Source organism: Podarcis raffonei, chromosome 2, assembly GCF_027172205.1.
Source record: "Podarcis raffonei isolate rPodRaf1 chromosome 2, rPodRaf1.pri, whole genome shotgun sequence".
Lineage (NCBI taxonomy): Eukaryota > Metazoa > Chordata > Lepidosauria > Squamata > Lacertidae > Podarcis > Podarcis raffonei.
In genome coordinates this window covers 99,273,124-99,299,673 of record NC_070603.1, presented here as the reverse complement: position 1 = coordinate 99,299,673, position 26,550 = coordinate 99,273,124, and the positions used below count along the sequence as shown (strand labels likewise).

At 43.5% G+C, this 26,550-nt stretch overlaps 1 protein-coding gene across 1 annotated transcript in view; it reads right to left on the bottom strand.

Moving 5' to 3' along the window:
* The window catches only part of SUCLG2 (succinate-CoA ligase GDP-forming subunit beta), a 212,720-nt gene that overhangs the window by 94,270 nt on the left and 91,900 nt on the right, over positions 1-26,550 (bottom strand). Inside the window, exons 3-4 of the mRNA XM_053378249.1 lie at positions 4,588-4,687; positions 4,405-4,495 (exon numbers count right to left, since the gene is read on the bottom strand). Of these exons, the coding sequence (XP_053234224.1) occupies positions 4,405-4,495; positions 4,588-4,687 (191 nt within the window). The remainder of the gene's footprint in view (positions 1-4,404; positions 4,496-4,587; positions 4,688-26,550) is intronic.

Here is a 26,550-nt window from a genome sequence, read left to right as displayed (position 1 = left end):
AACTCAGTTCTGGCACCTCTCAGGTGGGCGCCATTGCCATTATAAGAGATCTAGGGAGGTGTTTGTGGTGAGTTCTGGCACTTCTTTTTCTTGAAAAATAGCACTGCATGTACTCCTCTTTTTATCTAGATTTTGTACCCCCTTCCTTCCTTTCAAAACTAAAAAAGCACACAACCATTTTTTAAAAAGCCTTGGTAATTGAAGAAATTAATATAAATACAGTATGCTCTAATTTGTTGCAGTAATTCAGGTACAGATTTCTGGGCAACTTTGAACAGAATTCAGATCTTTAAAAATATAACAACAACAATTGCAATAATAATAATAGTGGTTTGTGCATGACATTGCATATATCCATTTGTCCCTTGCAATCCTCCTCTGCTGTGCTTTCTGTTAGTGGCCGCTTATGATGGCTCTGTTCTACTTCAGTATGCCTCTGAATGCATAGGAATAACAAGTGCGAAGAGTGCTATTGCGCTCAGTTCCTTCTTTTAGACTTCCCACAAGCAACTTGTTGGCCACTGTGAGAAGAGGATGGTGGACAAGATGGGCAATTGGCCTGATCCAGAAGAGATCTTCTTAGGCTCTTGTACAGGCTTGTGGTGCTCTCCTTCTCCACACTATGCTGTTTGAATACAACTGGCCTGTGGCATGCAATGTTCAGCCAGCTCATAACCATCATTTCTGTATTGGTCCCTATTACTCTGTGGTTGCACATAGACAGGCCCTGCTCATGGGCTTCCTAGAGGTATCTGGTTGGCCAGGGTGTAAAACAGGAATCTGGACTTCAGAGGCCTTTGATCTGATCCATATCAAAGGTTCCCGAACGGCTTAGTTGTCAAAAAATTGGCTCCTGAACACCGCAAACTGTAAGTTTGCGAATGTTTTTCAGAAGCCGAATGTCTGATGTGGCTTCCACGGCTTCTGACTGAGTGTAGGAAGCTCCTGCAGCCAATAGGAAGCCGTGCCTTGGTTTCGGGAGTCGAACGGACTCCCGGAATGGATTAAGTTCGAGAACCAAGGCACCATTGTAATGCCTTATGTTATTCTCCTAATGCTTTGAGAAGAGATGGAAACTCAGCATTCTATTCTAAATGCCAACATATCCCTTCGCCTCAGTTGCTTTTGAAAATCAAACAGGTTTTGACTCAATATATACCCTAGATTAAGGAATAAAGAGGGCATGAAAACACATTTTTAGTGGCTGCCCCATAATGACAGCACTTCCACCTCTTAGAAATCTTAGCATCTTTCAGGAGCTCTACAAGATATATCCGTGTAGACTGGCTTTTGTGAATGCTCTTTTACCTTGCACTATATTATTTCTGCTCCAAGCCTTCAAGATGAGGACCACTATGAATTTAATTGAATTAATGGACTCCTGTATTTAGAACCCATTACTGAGCGGTTGTGTAATATCTTCCAAGGATCTACCATGACATTGAAGTCTTTCTTTTTAAAAAAATAATCACCAAGATCTTTAATTCAAACTTTAATAAAGTTAATTCCCTAATTGCTTGGAGAAAAGGGACAGGTAGTGAGTTGTGATAAACGGAAACTGTCTTTGCAGATAACCAGGTTCTCCAAATGCCATGAGGCCGTAAGAGAATTTTATGTAAACCTATAAAATAGCTGCCAACTTCTGAAGGAGCCGAGGGGAGTGCTGTTTATTTAAGACAGATTGATCTTGCACCAACATATTAAGCATTACTTCAGGGAAAGGAAAGTCTTTACCTTCTAAAGCTCATTTGTTGATAAGGACATCATCTGTACTCAGGACATAAACCACAATGTTCCTAGTTCCTCCCTCCCAGCAAGCCTCAGAACTGTAGTTTCATTGGGTTGCCGAGAATTCTGCATTCGTGGTTCTTGCTACCACTTGCAGGATCACATCCCCAGGCTTCTGGGAGCAGGGGTGGAGTGGGTATAAAACAGAGGCAGCAATAGAGGTAGAGAGGAAGTAAGCCCAATATTTCACAATCCTCGCTACACAGTGAATTTTATAGTGTTTGACAACTGCCAAATATGTCTAACATTTTAAAATAATGATTGTGGTGGGGGGGACAATGGCCCCAAACACACACACATGCATCCAATTCACGGACTACAGAGGGTTAACACAGGAGACTGTGCGCCATTTAGCACATGGCAGCCAGTGTGGCGTAATGGTTAGGGGACTGGACTATGACCTGGGAGACCAGAGTTTGAATCTCACTGGGTGACCTTGGCCCAGTCACCATCTCTTAGGCTAACCTACCTCACGGGGTTTTAATGAGGATGAAATGGGGACGAGGAGAACCCTGTGTACCACCTTGAGCTTCTTGGAAGATAATGGTGGCATATAAATGTAATAAACAAACAAACAACCATGACATGCTTCTGTCCTTGTAAGCTTCAAGGAAAGCTAGGAAGGTGAGATAAAAGAAGGGGAATTGTTTGTTGTAGATAAATCCACATGTATTTGCAATGACTAGGGAGTGCGCAAAATGGACTTCAAATATGAAATAGATTGTGCTCCATGTCTTTTGAAAACAGGTCAAAGTAGTTGCTTTGATTCTTTCTTTCTGTACTGAAATGGCCATTCCAATGAAGGAAAGCAGAGATCTACTTGTACAGGAGCCAAAGAACTTGCAATTATCTGACTCGGGGCAATGAGTTTAATCTATTGCCAAGTTCCATGAGGTGTCCTCAACAGACTTGTAACCTCTGCTCCTCATATTTATGATCATTTTAGTCTGAGCAAATGGTTTTTTACAGCGACAGACCAAATCATTTTAGCAGCAATTCGCTTTTAATGTTCCAACTTGTATTCATCTTTCTTCAAGTATGGTTGAGAAATTAGACACAAAATTCAGATGTGTCAGCAGGACAGAGACACCCTTCTATGCCATTCAATGGACTGAATTTGCCCTCTTTGAAACTGTACCACTTTGATGGCTTATAGTTGTTAACGAGCACGGCTTTGGAGCAAATCTACATGCTTGATGTTGGTGATCATCCCACAAGCTGTGCAATGGGAAGGGGGAAAGAACTGTCTCATGACAGAAATAGGCCTGAAATAAGCCTGTATTGAGGGCAGAAATGTTGAGAAGGCCTTAGCCAAGCTCAGACAATACACCAGTGTGAATAAAAATACGTTCTAACTTTTCTAAGTTGCAGTGTGTTCACTGGCCTTCTGAGGTTGTCATTAAAACAAATCTTCTCCAACAATTGTTGGCCTTTGGAGTCCTGTCTAGTCAATATTGTCTCGTCCATTGGGACACTTTAAAAACCTCCTTTTCGATAGCCATCTTGTGATGGCTCATAGTCATCTTGTGATCCACGAATAAATACCATTATCTTTCCCCCTCGCCATTCCCACCCAGCTGATTTGGTCTCATCTCATTGCAAAAATATTCAGCGTTGGTTCCCAAATTACTTGACATTGCCTCCTACCTTAATGTCATCTGCAAATTCCATCAACATGCTTCTCCATCCCTTTCTCTCACCCACACTAGTCATTAATAAAAACTGCCCACACAGTTGGGTCACTTAAACATTTTTTTTCAGCTGCGCAGGAGCTCTTGACAGATAAGCAGCTTCCACGCGGTTGGGAGAACATCAAAAGGGCACTTCAGTGCACATTCATTTGAATAATCTGTTCTAAACATACAAGGCTTTCATTTCATATCGATTTCAGAAGAAAAGCAGAAAGCCTGCTTTTCAAGCCTAACCATCTAATAATGGTTGTGCAATATTTCAATTGCAAGTGAAAGAGAAACATTTCCCTGTCGGTGTACCAAAGGCAGTTTTTAAGCAGTAACTGGAAAGATATGGGCCCTTTTTAGAGCACATGCATTTAGGAAAGATGGGTGTCATTTTCATGCACCTAAAACATCCTGGCAACGATTCTGCGCACAATTATTACAGATCCAGTGAAATCAATGTGACTTCTGCACATAAAAGGGAGCAGTTAACTGCAGGCTGGGATAAACGTTTTAAGTCAAGAATGCTTTATTATTATCTGCTTATCACATTTAGCATTCATTGGGCATAATCTAGTTCCTGCTTTTTCTGCTAGATCATTGCTTGTTATTAACTTCTATTTGCCAAGCCTCCCTTCACACTCTCAAGCCCTCTTCCTGAGAATCCCACCATATCAAGTCCATATCAGCCCTGCATCCATCAGACAGCTAGCTTTCCTGTGAAAAGGATGGGCAACTGTTTCATATTCCCAGAATCTCCAGCTAGGGCTAGAAAATGCCTGTCTGAGACCCTGGAGGACCAATGCTATTCAGTGTCAACAGTACTGAGGCAGATGGACCAATTGCCTCACTCAGCACAAGACATATTGCAGTGCGTCCACTAGCTTCAAGCTACACCTGACAACATTTATTATGATTTGCAGGTGGGGGACTCTCTTACCTTCTGAACTTTGACACCACCCTTCGGAGTTTGCTTCGTGGTGAGATTGTATCCAATCATCTGTTCAGCAAGCTCCCCTACCACTTTAGGGCTAGAAAAGGGAGAGAGAAAGGCAAAAATCTACATTAAGATGGATGGCTTAAAAAAACAAACAAATAATATTGCTGTAATTTCCCAACTTACTCCTTGGTTAGATGCACGCCTCCTTTCAGCCCGCTGCTGAAAACACCTTTTCCTCTTCCTCCGGCCAAGATTTGAGCCTTCAACACAATTTCTGTAGCATCTGTGAAACAAAACGCAAGGCACGTTGTTGTGCAATCCAAATCATGTTGTCGTGCGACCTGCCACCACTGGGACAGCCCCAAAGAGAAACGTCCACTTTGGGTCACTACTGGTCACTCCATCAGACTGCAATGAGGGTGAGGACACATCTCTTGGGAAACTGTTTGTGGATGGGCACACACCTAGATGAGAAATGGGAGCAGACTGGGAGTGGAGGGGGTGGAGATATGAGTTAACCTGGCTTCTAAATGCAATGCTTGGAAGCTGTGTCAGTAGTGAGAGAATGAAGATATATTCATTCAATGTACAAATGTATATTCAGTGTGGTGGGTGGGTGTTAGGTGACTTTGCTATTTTATGTTTCTTTGATTGGTCTGTTGTATTTTTATTGTATTTCTCTTTCGGATTGTTCACTGCTTTGGGGCCATTTTGGTCAAAAAGTGACATATAAATTGTAACGTAATACAATGTACTCTTCTACCCAGCTATTTGTTTCCCTTGCTCTTTACATTTTGCTGCTGTGCTCTGTCCTTGTTCTACTAACCGATGGTGATTTTATAGACAGGCTATTTAATGGTTTGAGGGATTTTAATATGAATGCATTTTGTGAACGAATTTATTGTCTGAGTCTGTTGTGCACCACTCCGAAAGGCAAGTGGTCAACGATTTTTAATAAATAAATAAAATTTGAAAATTAGTTTTTGCCTTTTCCCTAGACTGTCCTTCATCCAAAGTATAGCAGGGTAGCGCACGCAACCAATAAAATAACAGAAAATAAGAGCGTCAGTTCAATAATTCAATAATTAAAACAGCACAGTGGTTTTAAACAAGCTCATCTGAGTTACAGCCCTCACTCAAATGCCTGTCTGAAGAAAAGTCTTTTCAATTGACTTTTAAATACCCTCAGTGAGGAGAACGTTGTATTTCCACAGGGATGGAGTTCCAAAATCAGGAAACTGCCGTGGAAAAGGCCTTGCCCCTCCCCCGGTGATATTGGGCCTTGCCCATCAATGGACCATGGGGAGAGCATTCCTGACAGAACACAAAGTCCTAGGGCAGATATGAGATAAGGAGCTTCTTTTTATAGTGGGGGGCCTGTGTAGTATGGGTTCGTACACTAACATTCGTATTGGTCTTTGTAGCGAATGGGCAGCAGGTGCAGCTGCTACAAAATAGGTGAATATGGGTTCACCAGGTAGCCCCACACAAAGCACATGACAGAAGTCCAATCCTGAAGTCGCATGAGCATGGATCATTGTGGCCGATCAACCCTAACTCAGAAGGGGCAACCAGTCTACATTGGAAATATGCACACACGGCCTCAGAGGCCACCTGGACCACAAGTAACAAAGCTGGATCATGGAGTGCCTCCAAACTGTGCGACTCCATCCAAACGGAGATTCCCACTAACCCCACCCCACCCCACCCAAGCTGCTGCTATAAAAGAAGTGGGAGATCTAAGATTCAACATTCCTGCATCATATCTGGCTTGTTACTGAGAATCCTAGGAGATCTATGCATACAGAGCTTGCAACGGGATTGATGAGTTAAATTTTGTGTGTGTGTTTTCCTATTATGAAAGCATCAAATTTAAGCCAGAAAAAGAAATTACATTCTCCCCTCCACAGAGCTTGTCAGAGGTGTGCACTAGAAAAGATCTGCTTCCCAAGCACTTATTTTTTGACACCTATCACTTTGAACCTTAAATCCTTCCCCTTGAAGATCTGCCGTGCATTCCAATACCCCCCCGCCCCCCGCTTTCCCCCATCCCCAGCTTTTCTATAATTCATGCCGCCAAAAGGCACATAACAAGGAAATTTAAATGCAACCAAAAAAATCAAATAAAAAATGAATCCAGTTTCATATCTGTGTTGTCTAAGCATACAAATTATTAAGATGATTTTTTAAAAAATAAGCCACTTTCCAACTGACGATAGCAAAAGCCAGGAATTGCTCCGTCCGCTGTGATAAAACATCTATTTTGGCATTGTTAATAGACGCTACGAGCATTTAATTAGATTACTTTGAGTCGCTAACCATCCCGACAATGAAAGCCTTGTATGCACCATGGTAAGTGCTGTCAATTATGACTGCGATCATTACCCTTTGTGCCACAGGCTCTTCAGGCCAAGTCAGTTGCATTCATAGCCTGCATACTGATTACTTTTTACTTGGCAACAACAAATAAGGAGAGAAGACAGACTGAGAGAAAGGGGTAAGGGAGGGATGAAAGAGGTGGTTAAAAAAAAAACAACAACCTTCAGTGAACCTGCCAAAAGAGCATCAAGGCCGTGAAAGAACTTTCACGGCAACAAGTATGAAAGCCATAAATAAGTGCATAAGGAAAGTAAGCATAACTATGGAAAGGTTAGACCTCAAGTACTAATCAATATAGCGACTTAGCGGAACACTTTACAAACAGGTTCCTGACACCCTAGGGGAAAGTGACATGGAGTAATTTAATTCCACAGTTATTTGCCCAAGCTCTGGAAAATGAAGTAAACCAGCCAAATCTTATTTTACAGTAACTAGGCCTGATGGTTTAGTATTTACCAATCTGATTCGCTCCTCCAGTGTCGCCGTTTCCATTTTATTTAAAGATCCGACTCTCACAAAGCGCACCACAACCAATTCCTATTTGCCGCCGCGCTTTCTGTGTTGTCTCCTGCCTGAATTCCCAGATTGCGTTAGGAAAGAGTACCTCGCACAGGAAATTTAATTGTGTCAGAAAATATATACATGGTTCGACTGTCCTCGCAGGATGATGCACAAAAGAAAGGCACAGCTTCTAACAGGCTTTGTATGGAAATGAAATAAGCCCATATTCAGGAAACGACATTAAAATGGATCTCTTCAGTTAACGTCTATCATTCAGCTCCAATAAATCTACAAATAATTGCAAGAGAGAAAAATCTTTTTCTAACTACATACTAGATGTCTCTCTCTTTCCCTGCATGTATATGTATGTCTCTGTGTGAGAAAGTGGGGAAAATCCCTATACTGTATTGCTATTTAAATAAAAAAATCAGGTGCCAGAACTCACAATTGTATGCCTCCCTTGTTTTCTTATATAGTGGTACCTCTAGTTATGAACTTAATTCGTTCTGGAGGTCCGTTTTCTTAACATGAAACTGTTCTTAACTAGAGGCGTGCTTTTGCTAATGGGGCCTCTTGTTGCCACTGCGCCACCGCCACACGATTTCCGTTCTCATCCTGGGGCAAAGTTCTCATCTTGAGGCAACTCTTCCAGATTAGCGGAGTTTGTAACCTGAAGCATTTGTAACCTGAGGCATTTGTAACTCAAGGTACCACTGTAATGGCAATGGTGCCGAACTGAGAAGTCCCGGAACTGAATTCCGGTGAGCTCCAGCTGGAAAAAAGCCCTGATTTTATGTAATTTTAGAAAGTGGCTGGCACAACTAGTGTCATATTGATATTTACAACCAGGCGATGTGCTACAGTGCAATATAATGTAGCATTCTCAACACTCCTTCACTTTGCAATTAAGGCCTCTCAATCAATTGCTAGTCCCGTCTTCTGGCCGATAAGACATACTGTGAAACACATTAGTGTGTTTGTAGAGCTTCAAAGTAAAAAACAACAACAAATTAGTAAGATAAGTCAAATGCTTGTTAGAAGTGTGTTGCTTTTGTAACCAATTCAGTCATTAAGTATTGCACCAGCAAATCTTAAAAATGCATTATTAGCCATGGAAAAACTTTCCTGAGAATTTATATTATATTATTACAACAGGATGATTGGCTAACCTCATATATATGTGAATCTCCACTGAATTAAAGGGAAATTTGTAGCCCTGCCTTAAGATGGGGTTGTCTGAAGGGAATTCAGCAGATTCTACAGCTTATGGTTAGACTAGGGTTGTATACATCCGAAATTTTCCAGATATGGCAGAAATGATGTTCAGGAAAGTATGGACGTGTGGCAAGACATGTTGGCAGTGCTGTTTTTGTTGATTTGCATAAATAATAGCTCAAAATAGGCAATTATTTCTGCTCAACAACTTTTTTTGGGGGGTGGGGGGTAGGAAAGCTCAACAACTTTTGGCTCTGGATTTTCACCTAGGTTAGAAAAGGATTTGGGTGACTGATTTGAAACTTGGTAGTGCACAAATTGGAGGTTTGAGGCTATCCCTGAAGCCAGGAGAGCAAGAGGGACCGATCCCTCCTGCTCTCCTGGCTTCAGTGAAAGCAATGCGAAGCCTCCTGAGCACAGCGAGAAGCAATTACACAGTGAGAACAAGACAGGGACTTGGAGCAGGGGCTTAGGCAAAAGGGCCCCTGCAGAGTCTGATAGGTAAGAAATGGCCTTTGGGGGTCAGCTGGCTGAACAACACTCTTCTCCTTCTTTGGTGATCAGTTGTAGCTGAGTAAGATTGTCTTCCATAAACACGGTTTTAACAATGAGTCCGTAAGTGACTGTGGAGGCCAATTCTGGATCCACACGTCCTTCCACAGTGGGGACATTGGTTTCTGGCCAGGAGTTGATCACGGTGTGGATTTGCCAAGCGTGCCTTCCGTTTCTCCCTTGCGTCCTGAGTTCGAGTGTCTTCAAAGCCCATGACACCTTTGGTAAAGGCTGTTCTCCAACTGGAGCGCCCGCAGGCCAGTGTTTCCCAGTTGTCAGTGTTTATACTACATTTTTTAAGGTTTGCTTTGAGACACTCTTTAAACTTCTTTTGTTGACCACCAGCATCATGCTTTCCATTTTTACAGTGGTACCTCGGGTTAAGTACTTAATTTGTTCCGGAGGTCTGTTCTTAACCTGAAACTGTTCTTAACCCAAAGGACCACTTTAGCTAATGGGGCCTGTTCTCATTCTGAAGCAAAGTTCTTAACCCGAGGTACTATTTCTGGGTTAGCGGAGTCTGTAATCTGAAGCGTATGTAATCATCAGGCATCCACACAACATGACCAGTCCAACGAAGTTGATATTGAACAATCATTGCTTCAACACTGGTGATCTTTGCTTCTTCCAGTACACTGATATTAGTTCGCCTGTCTTCCCAAGTGATGTTTAAAATTTTCCGGAAACACCGTTGATGGACTCTTTTGAGGAGTTGGAGATGGCATTCATAAGTGGTCCATGTTTTACAAGCGTATGGTAAGGTTGGTAGTACAATAGCTTTGTAAACAAGCATTTTGGTTTCCCTGAGAATGAACAACACTAAGGCAGGCTGGCACTGCTGCCAAGGAACTGTCCCCCAAACAGAGAGTTCAGTCTGCCAGGTTTGCAGTGAAAGCAGAGCACTTGTGGCACAGGACATAATACACAATGTTCGTTATGCCTCCTTTGAAAGTACATTTGCCTGTTATCTAATTCAGCCTTGACAACAAGAGATCTGATCTGCACCTCATTCTTACAGTAGGCCAGGCTCCTTCCTGTCTCTGCACAAAGGGCTGGTTTGTATTTGTCTGTCTACCCTGTGCTACACCCTCACTCAACCCATGAGCTAAAGGTTTGAGAGAAATGTAGCCTTGGATGCCATCGTTCTAAACCTGCTTGCTTCCTAGCTCTAGTTCATTTCAGTGGCAACTAGATGAAAGGAGTGCTTGTTTGGAGGATTGTGTCCAATTCAAAAGACTTGTACTCAGTCTGGGCCGACCCGTCGCAGCAAATGAATTAAATCTATACAGAGCAATTCTTTCAAGGGACAAAACCTTTGGTATTAGATTTTACAATACATCTCCTTGCGTTTTAGTGTTGTGAATACAAATTGAAGTGCTGCACCTTGAAATTGCAACAGGACTCCATACTATAATGAAAGCTTATTGTGAATCAATAAAAATTGGACCTACTTTAGCAACTATGATTGCTCTGGTCCACTGGAAATGCCTGGAGCAGAAACGAGCAGCTTGTTTTCAGCCCACTGCTGTGTCTATTTAACTGCTGGATTCCTGATCACGAAACAATATGGTTGGGTGAGAACAGTGACTGAGGTTTTGATGTGGGATTGCTAATTTTACCTACCTACACATTGTTCTAATATTCCATTCACACTGATGGGAGTTTACAGTCTGCTGCAAGAATAGTAACAAAAATATTTTGCTCTCTACACATAAATAACATCCCATGATATGAGTGTGTTATTGGGCTATTATGGGGGGGCACTTGTACTAAAATAATCAAACAACTATTAAAACTTTTAAATAAGCTCTAATGAATGCTTGATCCAGTTATTTATTTAGGGATTTATATTCCCCCTTTTGTACAGACCATACAATAGCTAACAAAAAGAATAGGGTGATACAGTGGTTTAAAGCATTAGACTAGGGCACAGGAGAACCAGGTTCAAATCTCCACTCAGCCATGAAGCTCACTGGGTGACCGTAGGCCAATCACAGTTTCTCTGTCTAACCTACATCACAGGATTGTTGGGAGGAAAAAACGAGGAGAGGGTAGGAGGAACCAAGTACATTCGTACCTTGGAAGTCAAACAGAATCCATTCTGGAAGTCCGTTCGACTTCCAAAATGTTTGGAAACCAAAGCACGGCCTCTGATTGGCTGCAGGAAGCTCCTGCAGCCAATCAGTGGCCACAGAAGCCACATCAGACATTTGGCTTCCAAAAAAACGTTCAAAAACTGGAACACTCACTTTCGGTTTTTGATTGTTCAGGAGCTGAAACGTTTGGCAACTAAGCCGTTCGAGATCCAAGGTACGACTGTACGTCACTTTTGAGCTCCTTGGGAGAAAAGGAGGATACAAATGTATTTTAAAAAACAGCACTCCTGGGCCTTTTATTTATATGAGCTATATTCCTAGCACAGAAATCTAGCAGGTGAACAACTGGCATAGAGATCCAAGTGGCAGAAGAAAAGCCTCCTCTGCTGTTATAGGCAGGGGACTGGGGCCAGAATAAAGGACGACAACCTAACCTGGGAGCTGATGACCCTTCAAGTCACAGAGAGATTGAAGCACCAATAACATTTCAAGAGGAAGTGGCAATTCTTTTTCCCTCCCCTGCTCCCCTTCCAAGGAAGAAGATCCAGAATGGTGGCCAAGACACCTGCATGCAAAAGCAGCCTCTGTTTTTATAAAGATAGCACTCCCACAAATAACAAGTGAATAAATGAAACTGAGGTGTGAAATTGAAGCTTCTCTACAAGACAGAGATCAGCCTCCCACTCACAAGCAGAAATCGGCAGTGTCATATTTATGTTAAATGCCTACGTAGCAACTTACACGGTTTTTTATTTTTAAATCGATGCCACCCACATTCTAAGCAATCCCACTTACGTTTCATCCCCCACAGATGCAGCCAGGCCTTTCCACACAGGTTTCCAGATCCTGCCCCATACATTCTCCCCTCCCTCGTTTCAGAACTGAAGACAGATTAATCATCTTTTTTATATATATATAACTCCAACCTCTTCAAAATGTTGTGTATTTATTACAAGATCGTAGGCCTCATTAAAATCCATAATGATAAATTACCCAGTCTCTTGATTCCATCAGCCAATGTTATTAATTGTTTTCATATCTGTTATTACACACTTCACTAATATTAAAAACTGAGGAGGGGAAAGCTAGATAAAATTCAACTATGGTGTACCTTGACTGCCGCAAAGTACCTCTTCTATGTGGCAAAAAGCTATGTGTACATGGCAACCTTCTGGGGTCATGGATTCTAGCACAGGAATGTGCTTAATTAGTTGTCTGGTATATGAAAGCCTTCTGCAAGCTGGTGCCCTGATCTATAATTTCCAACAGCTCCAGTCAGCCTGGCCCCAGTAGGATATGATGTCACAACCTAATATTATAGCTGTGGGTGAAACCAAAGAGAATATGTACAAAAGGATATGTACGGGAACCAGGCAGAGGGTCTCCTCGGTAGTGGCACCCATCCTGTGAAACGCCTTCCCATCAGATGTCAAGGAGCTGAGTAACTATGTAACTCTTAGAAGACGTCTGAAGGCAGCCCTGTATAGGGAAGCTTTTTAATGTGTAATGTTTTATTATGTTTTCATATCTGTTGGAAGCTGCCCAGAGTGGTTGGGGCAACCCAGTCAGATGGTCAGGGTACAAATAAAGTAGTAGTAGTAGTAGTAGTAGTAGTAGTAGTAGTAGTACTCTAACAGTGCTAATGCTTTCTTCAGCTATCACAGATGTGGCATCAATGATGTAAGGAACACAGTAATAAGGCAAACCTTACCAGAAGGCTCACACTGCCATCTTGAATCTTGCAAAGAGGGACTCAGCAGCTATGCTGGTGAATACTGAAGATACCAATATTTCATTTTGGGGCAAGGTACTGGAGAGTGTGGTGGCATCTCAGCTCTAGGGGTTTCTGCAGGAGACTGATTATCTAGATCCATTTCAATCTGGTTTCATGCCAGGTTCTGGGGCAGAGATGGCTTGGGTTGCCTTGGTGGATGACTGCCAATGAACTAGGCAGCAGGAGTGTGTCCCTGTTCATTCAGCTGGACTTCTCAGAGGCTTTCGATACCATCAGCCACGGTATCCTTCGGGCCAACTTGCTGGGATAGGACTTGAAGGCATTGTTTTAAAGTGGTTCTGTTCCTTCCTGGAGCGGTTAACCCAGAAGGTGGTCCTGGGTGACCCTGTTTGATGTCTTGGCCATTGGCCGGTGGGGTCCCTCAAGGTTTCCCTATGCTATTTAACATTTACATGCAACTGCTTGGAGAGGTCGTCCAGAGAGTTGGGGCTTGGTGTCGCCAGCATGCTGATGACACCCAGCTCTATTTCTCCTTTCCACCTAAATCCAAGGACGCTCTTTTGGTTCTAAACCAGCGTCCGTTCTCAGTAACGGACTGGAAGAGGGTGAACAAACTGAAACTTAATCCTGACAAGTCAGATGTGCTCTTGGTCAGTCAGAAGGCAAAACGGGGAATCAAGATTCAGCCTGTACCGGATGGGATAACACTAACCCTGAAGACACAACAGTTTGCATGTACTCCTGGACTCAGACCTGAGCATGGTGATGGCCATGGTTTCTGTGGTGGCCAGGAGGACATTTGCACAGTTAAAGCTTTGCACCCGCTTTGAGCCAGTGTGGTGCAGTGGTTAAGAGCAGTAGTCACGTAATCTGGGTAACCGGGTTCGCGTCTCTGCTCCTCCACATGCAGCTGCTGGGTGACCTTGGGCCAGTCACACTTCTTTGAAGTCTCTCAGCCCCACTCACCTCACAGAGTGTTTGTTGTGGGGGAGGAAGGGAAAGGAGAATGTTAGCCGCTTTGAGACTCCTGAAGGGGAGTGAAAGGCGGGATATCAAATCCAAACTCTTCTTCTTCTTCCTTGAGATGTCTGATTTAGCAACAGTGACACGTGCCTTAGTTACATCCTGTTTGGAGTACTGTAATGTGTTCTACATGGGGCCACCTTTGGAAAGTGCTCAGAAACTCAGGGCTGTCTTAAGCATATGCGGCGCCGGGGTGCAAAGATCCGCAAGGCGCTCCCCCCCCCCCGGTTGCCCAGTCCCAGGCACACAGGGGGGCGGAGCCGGCCGGCTGCCTCAGTGTGTCGCTAGCTCGGTTGCCCCCAAACTCTCAGCGCAGAGCAGAACAGCCCGTCGAGGCACTCCCACTGACGGTGGGCTGTTCCCCAGGCTCAACTCTCAGGCCCCGGACTCTTGCCCCGCACCCCTAGCGCCTATGGGTAAGACGGTCTTGCAGAAACTTTAGCTGGCTCAAAGAGCTGTAGCCTGATTGTTGACTGGAGCTGGTTATCAGGAGACTAGGTAAAGGTAAAGGGACCCTTGACCATTAGGTCCAGTCGTGGCTAACTCTGGGGTTGCGGCGCTCATCTCACTTTATTGGCCGAGGGAACCAGCGTATGGCTTCCGGGTCACGTGGCAAGCATGACTAAGCCGCTTCTGGTGAACCAGAGCAGCACACGGAAACACAGTTTACCTTCCCGCCGGAGCGGTACCTATTTATCTACTTGCACTTTGACGTGCTTTCGAACTGCTAGGTTGGCAGGAGCTGGGACTGAGCAACGGGAGCTCACCCCGTCGCAGGGATTCTAACCGCCAGCCTTCTGATCGGCAAGTCCTAGGCTCTGTGGTTTAACCCACAGTGCCACCTGCGTCCCATCAGGAGAATACAACTCCCTTATTAGAACAGCTCTACAGGCTGCTGATCTATTTCCAGGCACAAGCCAAAGTGCTAGTTGTGGCCTATAATGTCCTACACACCTTTGGTCCAACCTATATGAGATTGCTACCTGAAAAACCTGCCCAGGTATTAAGATATTTGTGGGAGGCGCTTCTCTCGGTTTTGGGTTCTCTCACAGGCACGCTTGGTGGGCGTGCAGGAGGGGGCCTTCTCGGTGGCTGCTCCCAGGCTCTGGAATTCCCTCCTTGGAGAAGCCACACTGGCTCCCTCCTTGTTTTCCTTCTGTCAGCAACTGAAGACTTTCTTGTTCCAACAGCCTTTTGGGAGCTGCCTATTTTTTAATGACAGGGTAATGAAATGCTGTTTTTATTCTAATTATGTGTATATTTTAAACACACACACACACACACACATACACACACTTCTTTTTTCTGGGGTTAAACATTTTTACTGGGGGTAAACATACCCCTAAACATTTTTGGCCTCATTGGGGGGCAATATATATATATATATATATACACATAGAGAGTGTTTTAATTCTATTAAGGTTTAATTTTTTTTTAATGATTCCCCCTCCCCCCATGTTTTTAGTGATTCCTCTTTTTATCTATTGGCTGCCTTGAGTGTCATCCAGGAAAAAGGTGGGGTATAAATAAATATATTATGAAATATAGTAGTAGTAGTAGTAGTAATTTCAACAATCAACAAAACAAATTGGTGCTGTTGTTTTGTGGTTTGGGATAATACTCATTGATCTGTGTCAAGCCAAACTCCAGTGCTTGGGGTACAGATTCCCGCCAATGCAAGAACTCTTGCCCTCCCTCCCACCTAAGTATGCTCTCAGGATTCTTCCAACCTTCCAGAGCAGGTGTGGGGAGGACATGGGGTATGTGCAGGAGGAAGAAAGTCCTGTTGCAGAAGCAGAAATCCTTGCACTAATGAGAGACATTAGCTGAATGCCATCCCCTGCCTCCAACCTTAGCTATGCCTGCTTAGTACTGCTACTAAACTAATTTTCATGGTGGTCACCATAATATCCTTGTCGCATTGAAACTCACCTGCACATAAAGCATTTAGGTTCCAGCAAGAGATGTGATAAACAGGTAGAGGTGCTATGATCAGCTACCATTGGAGGCTATGATGGACCCAATCGTGCTTGGGAAAACGGGTAAGCCAGTCCCCTATGTTTACCCATAACAGCTACATGAGCAGACAAAGGGAAGTCACACAGGAGGTATTCCCCACCTTCCTTCCTTCGTTCTTTTAAAATTATTATTATCATTAATGCAGATAAACGTTAGCAGCGAAAGACTGCTCAGCTGTGTCTTCAGATTCATAATAGCATTTATTATAATGCAGCTTGGAGGATAACTTTTTTATGCATCACGAAGTAGGCAGTGTTGAAATCAAGTAGTCATTAAGAACGAAATACACAGCTCTTGCCCCTAGCAGCAACAATATGCACACCTGTGCTCCTGGACTGATTTCTTTCTCCCCCCCCCCCTCGTCTTTTGTAATGATGGCAGAACAGAGCTGGGAGGTGGGAGGGGGAGAGAGAACCGTTGCTTTTTAGCCTGCTTCTTTATGCATGGCTGAACTGCGGAATTCACGGTGGGAATTTTTATTTATCTCCAACTCTAGAAAATGAAGAATTAGAATAGTTTTGTGAATATACTTCTTTTTTCCCTTTCTATTTTTTAAAATAAAAAATAGAAGTAAGTTTTCCTTAAGAAAGTACATACCTCGTGTTACGTTTGCTTCACATTGCGGCTTTTCAGGTTACGAACGCCACAAACCCAGAAGTGTTTACTTCCAGTTTTGTCGCACGGCAGAAGCAATCTGCGCACTTCACGCACTAGCGCTCTATCGTGCTTCACGCACGCGCAGTAGCAGCACTCTACTTACGGACTTTTCAGGGTGCGAACGGCACCCCAAAACGGATCGTGTTCGTAAGTAGAGATACCACTGTATATGCCTGAGAGAGCACTTGGGCCCTACTGTGAGGATGGCAAAGCGTAACTGAGGCTATAATCCAACACACACCAAGTCCCATTGATGACAATGGGGTTCGCTTCCGAGGAGACATGCACTGGATTGCAATGGGAACCTCTTATCCATGGCAGACAAGTTTGGGAGCTCTGGTGGCCAGAAACCTCTCATCGTAGTCCAAGCGAGGAGAATAGACCACATTGCAAAAGCTACTGCTATGTAATAAATCAACACACTCCAATAGATTGGGGCAGGTGCACTTTATAAAGTCCAAGCAGACAAGACCCTGCACCCAGAGTCTAACAATCAAAATTCTGACATAGGAACAGAGTGGTGAGGGGAACACAATTTTTTTTAGTGCTTTATTTTTCTACAAAACAAACCAACCAACAAACAAAACACGGCTGTTTCATAGGTTCATTAGTAACAACACATGGAAGCCAACTGAAAATAAAAATAAAAATAATATTTAAATCTTATTTAAATATTACGGAAGCTTGGCAGTTTCAAATATTCTAACTTTGTTTACCAAATACAATAATATAAACATGCTGAATTAGATCACTCATTAGATAAGGTTACCAATTTTTTCCCCAATGAATCCGGGGACACTTTTTAACTTCAGTAGGAATGATAGAATTTTGTATGGGGACTGATTTGTAAATCCGGGGACTGTTCCCAGGAAATGGGGACATCTGGTAACCTTACCTTAGAGCCCCAGAAAATATCCCAGTGCAAACTGAAAATATTCCAATGCAATTCTAGAGTTCCTAGAAAAACTCCTATCACTGCATAGAAAGGCAACAAAGGAAGGAAAGGGTGATGCGGGCAAGCATAGCACACGCATGTTGTTTCAGCTACAGTTATCTAGGATTGTAGGGTATGGGGAGAAAGGAATTGTGCCAAAGGTGTCGTGGGAAATGTGAGTTCTGAGAAGGGATTTGAAAGTAAGAGAGGTACCATTGTGAAGGTGTTCTGGAGGAGAGTCCAAATTGCACAGGCCAGGAAAGAAGGAAAGAGGGGGTTAGTTTGGAGGAGGAAGAGGAGCAGATTACAATATTTTTAGACTTGAATTCCAAACCTGGGTAGAGTAGTTCACCCACCAGCAGGAGGGAAAGAAAAAAAACACTACAAAACGTGTTCTCCCTAGCAGAAAGCACGTGTTGCGGTGGGGGATACAAGCCACCCCAGTGTTGCTGGGCGGATTTGTAGAGGGACCCAGGCAATGAATTGGTTAATCGGGTCACTGGGGAGAACTGCTTGTTGCCAATTTTGAAGGAGGGGTCAGAGGTTTTAAATACTGGTCGCCCAACTTTGAGCGTTCTCTTGGCTGCTTGCACCGGATCACCCGCCCAACCTCCCTGTATTGGGGGGGGGGGGGTTGTTCGCTTGACCTTGCTATGCCTGTCATGGGGTCGTCTGCTTTGAGGCAGGGGCCTGGTAGGAATTTGTCCATTTGGCTGATTGGCTGGTGCCATTTGGTTTTGCCTACTGCGTAGCAAATTGTCACAACTTGTAAGGTTGGGGGTTAGGCATTGGTTCAAATTGGTTGGTGGAGGGGTAAGTGCCTACCCCTCCAATGGTGGTGCGGAAAGGGAACTCCGTTAAAGGAATCCAGGGGCTTGCCATTCTTTTCGTCCTTGTCCCTGGCATCGGACTTGGGCCGTGCAAGCCACCAGGAGCATGAGGGTGAGAAGTGAGGGACTGAGGCCCAGCTTCATTTTCTCCCCAAAATTTGTTACCCTGACTGGCTTCCGCTGGAATCCGGAAGTCAGTCCTGTCCCCTGGGCAAGGACAGATAGTCTGAACCAATGCCTAAGCAACCACTTACTTGGATGTATTTAAATAAAGTTGTGGCCAAAATTGTGCCAAAAACCCAAACCAAAATTGGTGTGTGATGTGTGAGTTATTGGGGGGTGGCTTGGGGACCTCAACACGCAACAGAATACATTGAATCCAACAAGCAAATGTTCTATGGAGAGAAAGCTGCTTATATGAACAGCACAGGAGGAGGTAGAAGACAGGGCAATGTTTAAGTAAAGATGTTGTCATCACCTGCCCGGCTCTTTCACACAAGGCAAGTGACGACCCCCCTCCCCCCAAAAAAAATCACCTGTGGAGTCTTGGCATCCATTTGATAGATGTGAGGACGGAGCCCATCTCTGTGCAAAGAGATTTGTGTACTATTCAAGTCTTCTTTGGATGATCTAAACAGAACTAAATTGGCTTGCTGTCCTTGTGCTGACCTTTCTGCTTAGGGGCAAATTTCACACAGAGATACAAGGAGAGCAAAAAAATAAATAAAAGGAATAAAAATGAAAGGGATTGGGGAGGGGAGGGGAAATCTGACGGGAATTCGTTATGATGTTTCTTTTTTGTGCAGTGAAGGCTGAGTAATTGGAAATTGCTGGTCAAAAGCTTATTTTCATGTCTAACGCCATCGAGAATCGAGGGAACACAGTTCACCCAAGCTACAGAGGGACACTCCTTATAGATGCCACTGCTTAGAGATGCATGGGCTATATTCAAAAGGAGGAAAACAAAACAAAGAGGGGGCAGGGAACCGCAGACTAATTATATACAGAAACACCACAGAAGGAAAGTGAGGCATATATTTATTTCTGAACGCGTCTTATTGCCCTGTTTATTGAAGGGTGTGAGGGGAATCTGCCAAGAGTTTTTATTTGCTAGCATTCACAGCATTGAGCTCCCCCACTTCACCATTGAAAAGTGACTGCATTAAACAGTACAAGAGAGAGAGAGAGAGAGAGAAATATTATGGCCCCGAGGCAACTGGTACATATTAACTACTGCAAAGAGATGAAGTCTCCTCAGAAGCAGGCGCCACCATTTTATAATTTAATATACACCAGAACAAATAATAAACTGAGCACTGGTAATTCTGCAACATACAAATTTTGAGCCCATCTCCAAAAACTGTTTTAAAATAAAAGACAGCTTTGAGGAGAGCATTCCGGTGGACGTAATGGGTACATGACAGTGTATTCATTACAGTGGTACCTCGGGTTACAGACGCTTCAGGCTACAGACTCCACTAACCCAGAAATAGTACCTCGGGTTAAGAACTTTGCTTCGGGATGAGAACAGAAATTGTGCTCTGGTGGCGCAGTGGCAGTGGGAGGCCCCATTCGCTAAAGTGGTACCTCAGGTTAAGAACAGTTTCAGGTTAAGAACAGACCTCCAGAACGAATTAAGTTCTTAACCCGAGGTACCACTGTATTGTAACTTAAATGCCTAGTTCTATTTTTTTTAAAGAGTTTCATGCATATAGATCATTAGAAATGTTAAAAAGAAGGCTAGGTTACAACTCTTCTCCTTTATATCCAGGTTGGGTTCAAACATAAAACAAAACTATGGTTTGCTTTAGCGTCTGAAATCGGTTAAGCCCACAAATTGTGGTTTGGTTTGGTGCTGCTTGGGAATCTGATGCTGCGGTTTGAAACTTGTTTGACACTACAATTTGTGATAACTATGTTTTGCTGCTATTTCGGGGTTGCTGCTATTTCACTGACAAACCATGGTTACACAAACTGCTCCACTCAACAGGCTGCTTCACCATAGAGATGGGAGCAAACTGACAATGCTAAGCACTGAGCAGATGGGGAAAATCAGGAAAACAACTCAAAACTATGTTTTTCCTGTTTTACACAAGGAAGCTCAAGTAAGGTGTAAGTTCTTAATAGAGGTTGGCAAAAGCCATGGTTTTCTGTTACACCTGAACTCAACCCCATAACATGCAGAGCAATCATCTTGTATGGAGGACCATTCAGTCATGGCTGCCCCAATCTGCCATATGAAGTGAAATTTGGAAATTGTTACTACAGACACACCCCATCTCTTGTAATGCTATCCATTTTGCTAAGTACCGTAGATTCCGGTGTATAAGATGACTTTTTAACCCCGGAAAAGAGGTTAAAAAGTCGGGGGTTGTCTTATATGCCAGGTACGGCTTTCTCCCAGCGTGGAGCTGCCCAGCGTATTAGGCGACTGGCCTTATAAAACAAACCCCCAAATTTGCAGCCGCCAATTTGGGGGGTCGTCTAATACGCCCAGTCACCTAATATGCCAGAATCTACGGTAAATAAGTATCACACTTTTATTTTAAACATATAATTACTAAACTTCTGAATTGTTCCTTAGAAGCTCCAAATTTCTAGGCTGAAAGTGGGGGAAAGGCAAATTATTTTTGCCACCTCAGATGTCTGCAAACAAGAGGCTTGCAACATAAACCCTTGCAGATGACCACAGTGCTGGAGACAGACAGTCAGGTCGTGCATCCATAGCAGGGGCCAGAGGAGGAATGACCACTGGGAGGAGCACAGAGAGAAGGAACGCCACAATGAATCCTCAGCAACTCAACCAGATGCCTTCATGTGCCCCAGCTGCAGCAAAACATGGCTCCCCCATATCAATCTCTACAGCCATAGCCGGCGTTGTAATTCTCCAACGGTTTGACTTCACTCCCATGGGCGCACTCCTCCATAGTCTCCCAAGACAGATGGATGCCAGCAATAGCTGATGAGCCCCTAAGCTAATGAGCAGAAGGGATTCCCCACAACCTTCAGGCTTTTATCCTACAAACTGGGAACCTGCCATCAGACTCTCTCCAGTCACAGTGTCAGTCTATCCTCTCACAAATGTGTTTGCACAGACCTTGGAACATGTTCCCGAGCAGTGTGACTCGTGGAAGATAAACAGTAGTGGTTGAAAACTACTAGTCAATCTCCAGGATCCCAAACGATAAGGGGCTTATTTTAGGAAGCTAATGATTGAGGGTATGGGGAGAGAGATAAGCAGGACACAATATAAAAATAGGAATATAAATTCAACATCTAGCAAGCCTAACAGTTTGAGCAAGCTGCCAAGTTCCACTTATATGCCAGACGTATTAAACTAGCAAACAAAAAGATTACCTCACCTATATCTTGTTTGACACTGAGGTGGACAGGCAGAAGCCAAACCAATGGGGAATCTGGATCAACATGAGGTAGAGCACCAAAGTCTTCAGAGATGGGGATGTGAGGGTGATTGTCACTGCCCAGAGTAGGAAAGAGGTACAAACTGGAAGGATCTCTGTAAGTTCCTGTCAGACATATTAAACTGAAGAGAAAATACTAACGTTTGGCAGCCCTGACTGGGACTGAAGGGAATAGTAGTCTGAAAAATCTGGAGTGTACTAGTTTGAGACTGGCTGTGCTATTGTGTATTAGAAGTGTAGATGGTTGAGATGTGTCTATTCCATATTTGAGCAAATGAGTCTTTGCTCTAAGGCAATGGCTCTCCAAGTATTTTTCCCATGGACCACTTGACAATTGCTGAGGGTCCAGGCAGGCCACTTCATGATATTTTCCTGGCTGCTGTAGCAACTGTTAGATGCTGCATGGGTTCTAGTTATATGTTTATTGCTTCTTTGTTTTCTTATATTGCATTTTATTGCATTCTAATTTGAATTCTACAGAATTCTTTAGAATTGAAATTGTAAGTGTTCTTTACAAACATGCCACGGACGACCTGAAGGGAGCTCGTGGTTCGTGGCGACACGTTGAGAACCCTTGCTCAAAGGAAATCAGGAACCGCGAGAAAAGAATTCTCACAACTTGAGTCAGCTAAGGGACAGTGTAATGCATTCACAATTTTCTGCAAGGTGCAAGGGAACGGAGGAAGAGAAAAATATATATAACATTCAATGGCAGCCAGCGTACAAATAAAAATAAATAATCAAGTATTAATTGCAAAAGAATGCTGAAGTCTTGCTAGCTCTTTAACAATACTACATCTTGTATTTTTTTTTAAATGCCACATTTCTGTAGCACAGATGTCAGCCTTAAAACACTCATATGTTGTTGAATTTATTCTAGAACCACACAGCTACAGAATGCTAAATAAAGACGAGAGATAGGAACACCTTATGGACTCCAGTTATAAGAGCTGCTTAAATATTTGTAAGCATTTAGCATAAAACAATAAGAGAATTCAAATGATCTTGTACACAAGCCCACTGCATCCTAGTGATATTTCAGCATCAAACATATATAGTAGCTGCAATTCACTTGTGGGCCACCGACTTTCAAATACAGCTGTACCTTGGATCCCGAATGCCCTGGAACTTGGACCTTTTGGCTCCCAAACACTGCAAACCCAGAAGTGGCTGTTCCAGTTTGCAAACGTTCTTTTGGAACCTCAACGTCCAACGGGGCTTCCGCAGCTTCTGATTGGCTGAAGGAGCTTCCTGCAGCCAATTGGAAGTCGCGATTTGGTTTTTTGAATGTTTTGGAAGTCAAACGGACTTCCGGAACGGATTCCATTCCGACTTCCAAGGTACGACTATAGTTGACAGAATGCTAGCACAGGAAAACAAACCTCGGTCTGATTGAGCAGGGCAAACCTGATGTTTGCTTACGCTGAGTTCCTTCTCAAGATCACTTGACCAGTTTAATTATGCCTTAAATGCAAACAGTTCCTGAGCCTGCACTTCATATACTTCATAAAGCTAAACACATATTGATTATTCAAGGGGATTCTAGTGAGGCAAACACAAAGCAGACTGCATGAGAAGCCAGCCCAATTCTCCCTGCACACCAGCCTTTCTTACTCATGGGACTACGATTCCCACCAGCCCTAGCCATTGTAGCCAGTGGTCAGGGATGATGAGGAGTTGTAGGCCAGAACTTTTAGAGGGCTCCAGATTGGGGAAGCTGATATACAGGACCTAATGGGCTAGCATCTCAGCCTTTGCAGACTGCACACCACTGTGTTTTCAGTCCTCAGCTTCAAAGGAAATACTGCTGAATTTAGTCAAAGCTGCTGAAAGGGTTTTTTGTGTGTGATGTGTGCAGAGTTAATTGCAAAGCACTACTTTGGATAGAAATGATATCTACCTTGTAGACTCTCTTTCTTGACCTTTACTCCCCATGTGTGTCAGATTTCCTATGCGGCTTTATAAATAGTGGCTTGTTATCATAAACAATTACATCACACAGTGTACGAAGGCACCCTACAAGCTGCCAGCTTTATTAAGTTAATAATAGATTTCAAAGTGTGAATCCTAATTAATTTCATTTTCCATACGCACACAAGGCTCCATGGGAAGCCAAAATTATAGAGTAGCCATATGGTGCCTCATAAGTAATAATTAAAACTAATTTCCTAATCTTCACTCGGCAAAGGGGGGAAAAATACAAATAGTTTTCAGACAATGGAGAAAATGAAACTTTGGTGGTCATAACTTCAGTCATCTTCCGGAGAGGGAATCTTGCTATCCCCCATTTTTAGTTTTTACTTGTGCCGCGAGCCAACTTCGGAAGTTGATAAAATTAAAATAAACAGCTGCTCCGATTCTGACAATGTGAGCTGGTGATAACTTAAAAGATCAAAGGCATTAGGCACAATTCAGAGAATAAGGTCATAAAAACATGGGAAGAACATAAGAAGAGCACGCTGGATCAGGCCACTGGCCTATCTCGTCCCTTCATCCTGTTCCCACAGTGGCCAACCAGATGGCCGTGGGAAACTAGCAAGCAGGATTCTCCCCTCCTGTGGTTTCCGCCAGCTGGTATTCAGAAGAATTGCTGCCTCCAACTGTGGCTAGCAGCCATTGATCACCCTCTTTGTCTAATCCATCTTTTAAAGGCATCTAGGTTGGTAGCAACTGGAATGATAGGGTTCCAGTGGAATCACCAGGACTTCAGTGCTTATACAGAGGGTGTTCATATGAACTTGTTGCTAAGGGAGCAGGGTTGTGCCCAGTTTCCACCCCTACAACACAAGAGCAGCCATGCCACCCAATGGTTGCACATTGGAAGAGTGTACAGTGGTACCTCAGGTTAAGAACGTAATTCGTTCTGGAGGTCCGTTCTTAACCTGAACCTGTTCTTAACCTGAGGTACCACTTTAGCTAATGGGGCCTCCCACTGCCACCACGCAATTTCTGTTCTCATCCTGAAGCAAAGTTCTTAAGCCGAGGTACTATTTCTGGGTTAGTGGAGTCTGTAACCTGAAGCATATGTAACCCGAGGTACCACTGTACCAATATACACCAATATACCAATATTCCCTGTTCAGGGAAGTTTTTAATTTGTGACATTTTAATGTATTTTTAATCTTTGTTGGAAGCCGCCCAGAGTGGTTGGGGAAACCCAGCCAGATTTGCGGGGGGGGGTTTACAAATAATAAATTATTATTATACATACATAGACATCCTCCATGTGGGAGAGATCCTCACCAGGTCTTCTGAATGTGTAGATCAGTGTTTCCCAAACTTGGGTCTCCAGCTGTTTTTGGACTACAATTCACATAATCACTGACCACTGGTCCTGCTATCTAGGGAAAATGGGAGTTGTAGTCCAAAAACAGCTGGAGACCCAAGTTTGGGAAACGCAGATGTAGATGTTGGTAGAGTGGCTGCCACTCCCCACATCAAAGCTTGAAGAACAATCTTTATATATCATAAAACTTGCACCATTCTTGCATTTTGCCCAAGGAAAGCAAGTGTGCTCCTGTCATGCAGCACAGTAAGTCAGATATTAGTTTGTACAGTAAGTGTGATATATACTCATGAGTTAATGGCACTAAGCTTCTATTATTACAGCTTTTAATGTAATCAATCATGAGCTAGATGAACAAGTGAATGCTGGAATGAATATTATCTCTGCTTAAACTGCTGGAAGCTGTTAATGGCTATCTCAAATAAACCGGCTTTTGCCATGGAAAAACCAAGATGTGAGCTACCATCCTTGGAAGTTACGAATCAGCATAGTATAAATTGGGTGAAATCACGCAGTCAGGGAAGTGGTCTTCTTGGAAGGGCAACAGCATCCTGTTAAGGCCAGAGATCCCTGTACTCATGATCACAACATGCTTGCCATTAACTTTCAGCAGAGGAAAGAGAGAAAGGTCTGAGTAACTTCCCAGAGGGCTGAACAACTAGATGCAAGAAAATTGGATCCAAACAACAGGAAAGAAGATTCCACCTAAACATTAGGAAGAACTTCCTGACAGTAAGAGCTGTTTGACAGTGGAATTTGCTGCCAAGGAGTGTGGTGGAGTCTCCTTCTTTGGAGGTCTTTAAGCAGAGGCTTGACAACCATATGTCAGGAGTGCTCTGATGGTGTTTCCTGCTTGGCAGGGGGTTGGACTCGATGGCCCTTGTGGTCTCTTCCAACTCTATGATTCTATGATTATAAGAACTTTGGGGACAAAGATGTCTTGGGGCAAAAACCTCTGCAGCATCCTAAGAAGCAGTCCATCAGCATCCTATTCCACCATTCCTCTGTACAGTGGTACCTCAGGTTAAGAACTTAATTCATTCCGGAGGTCCGTTCTTAACCTGAAACTGTTCTTAACCTGAAGCACTACTTTAGCTAATGGGGCCTCCTGCAACCGCTGCACTGCCGCTGTGTGATTTCTGTTCTCATCCTGAAGCAAAGTTCTTAACCCAAGGTACTATTTCTGGGTTAGCGGAGTCTGTAACCTGAAGCGTCTGTAACCCGAGGTACCACCGTACTGCCAGAATGGCCATCTAGTTAGTCAGAAGCCCAGTCTTCGGAAACTCTCCTTTGATTATTTTTTAAGAACTTTAGCTGCAAATTGCATTACAAAACATAACAAACAAATTTGAACACCAGAGTTCCTTACGGAAACACTTAAGGATGTTGGCAGAAAGCTTAACAGTCATGCATTTTCCTAACGGGCACAACAAAAAATATAGATAGAATCTTTCATCATCCTTGCGAGATATTACTGGGTGAGGAGGCCTAAGTACA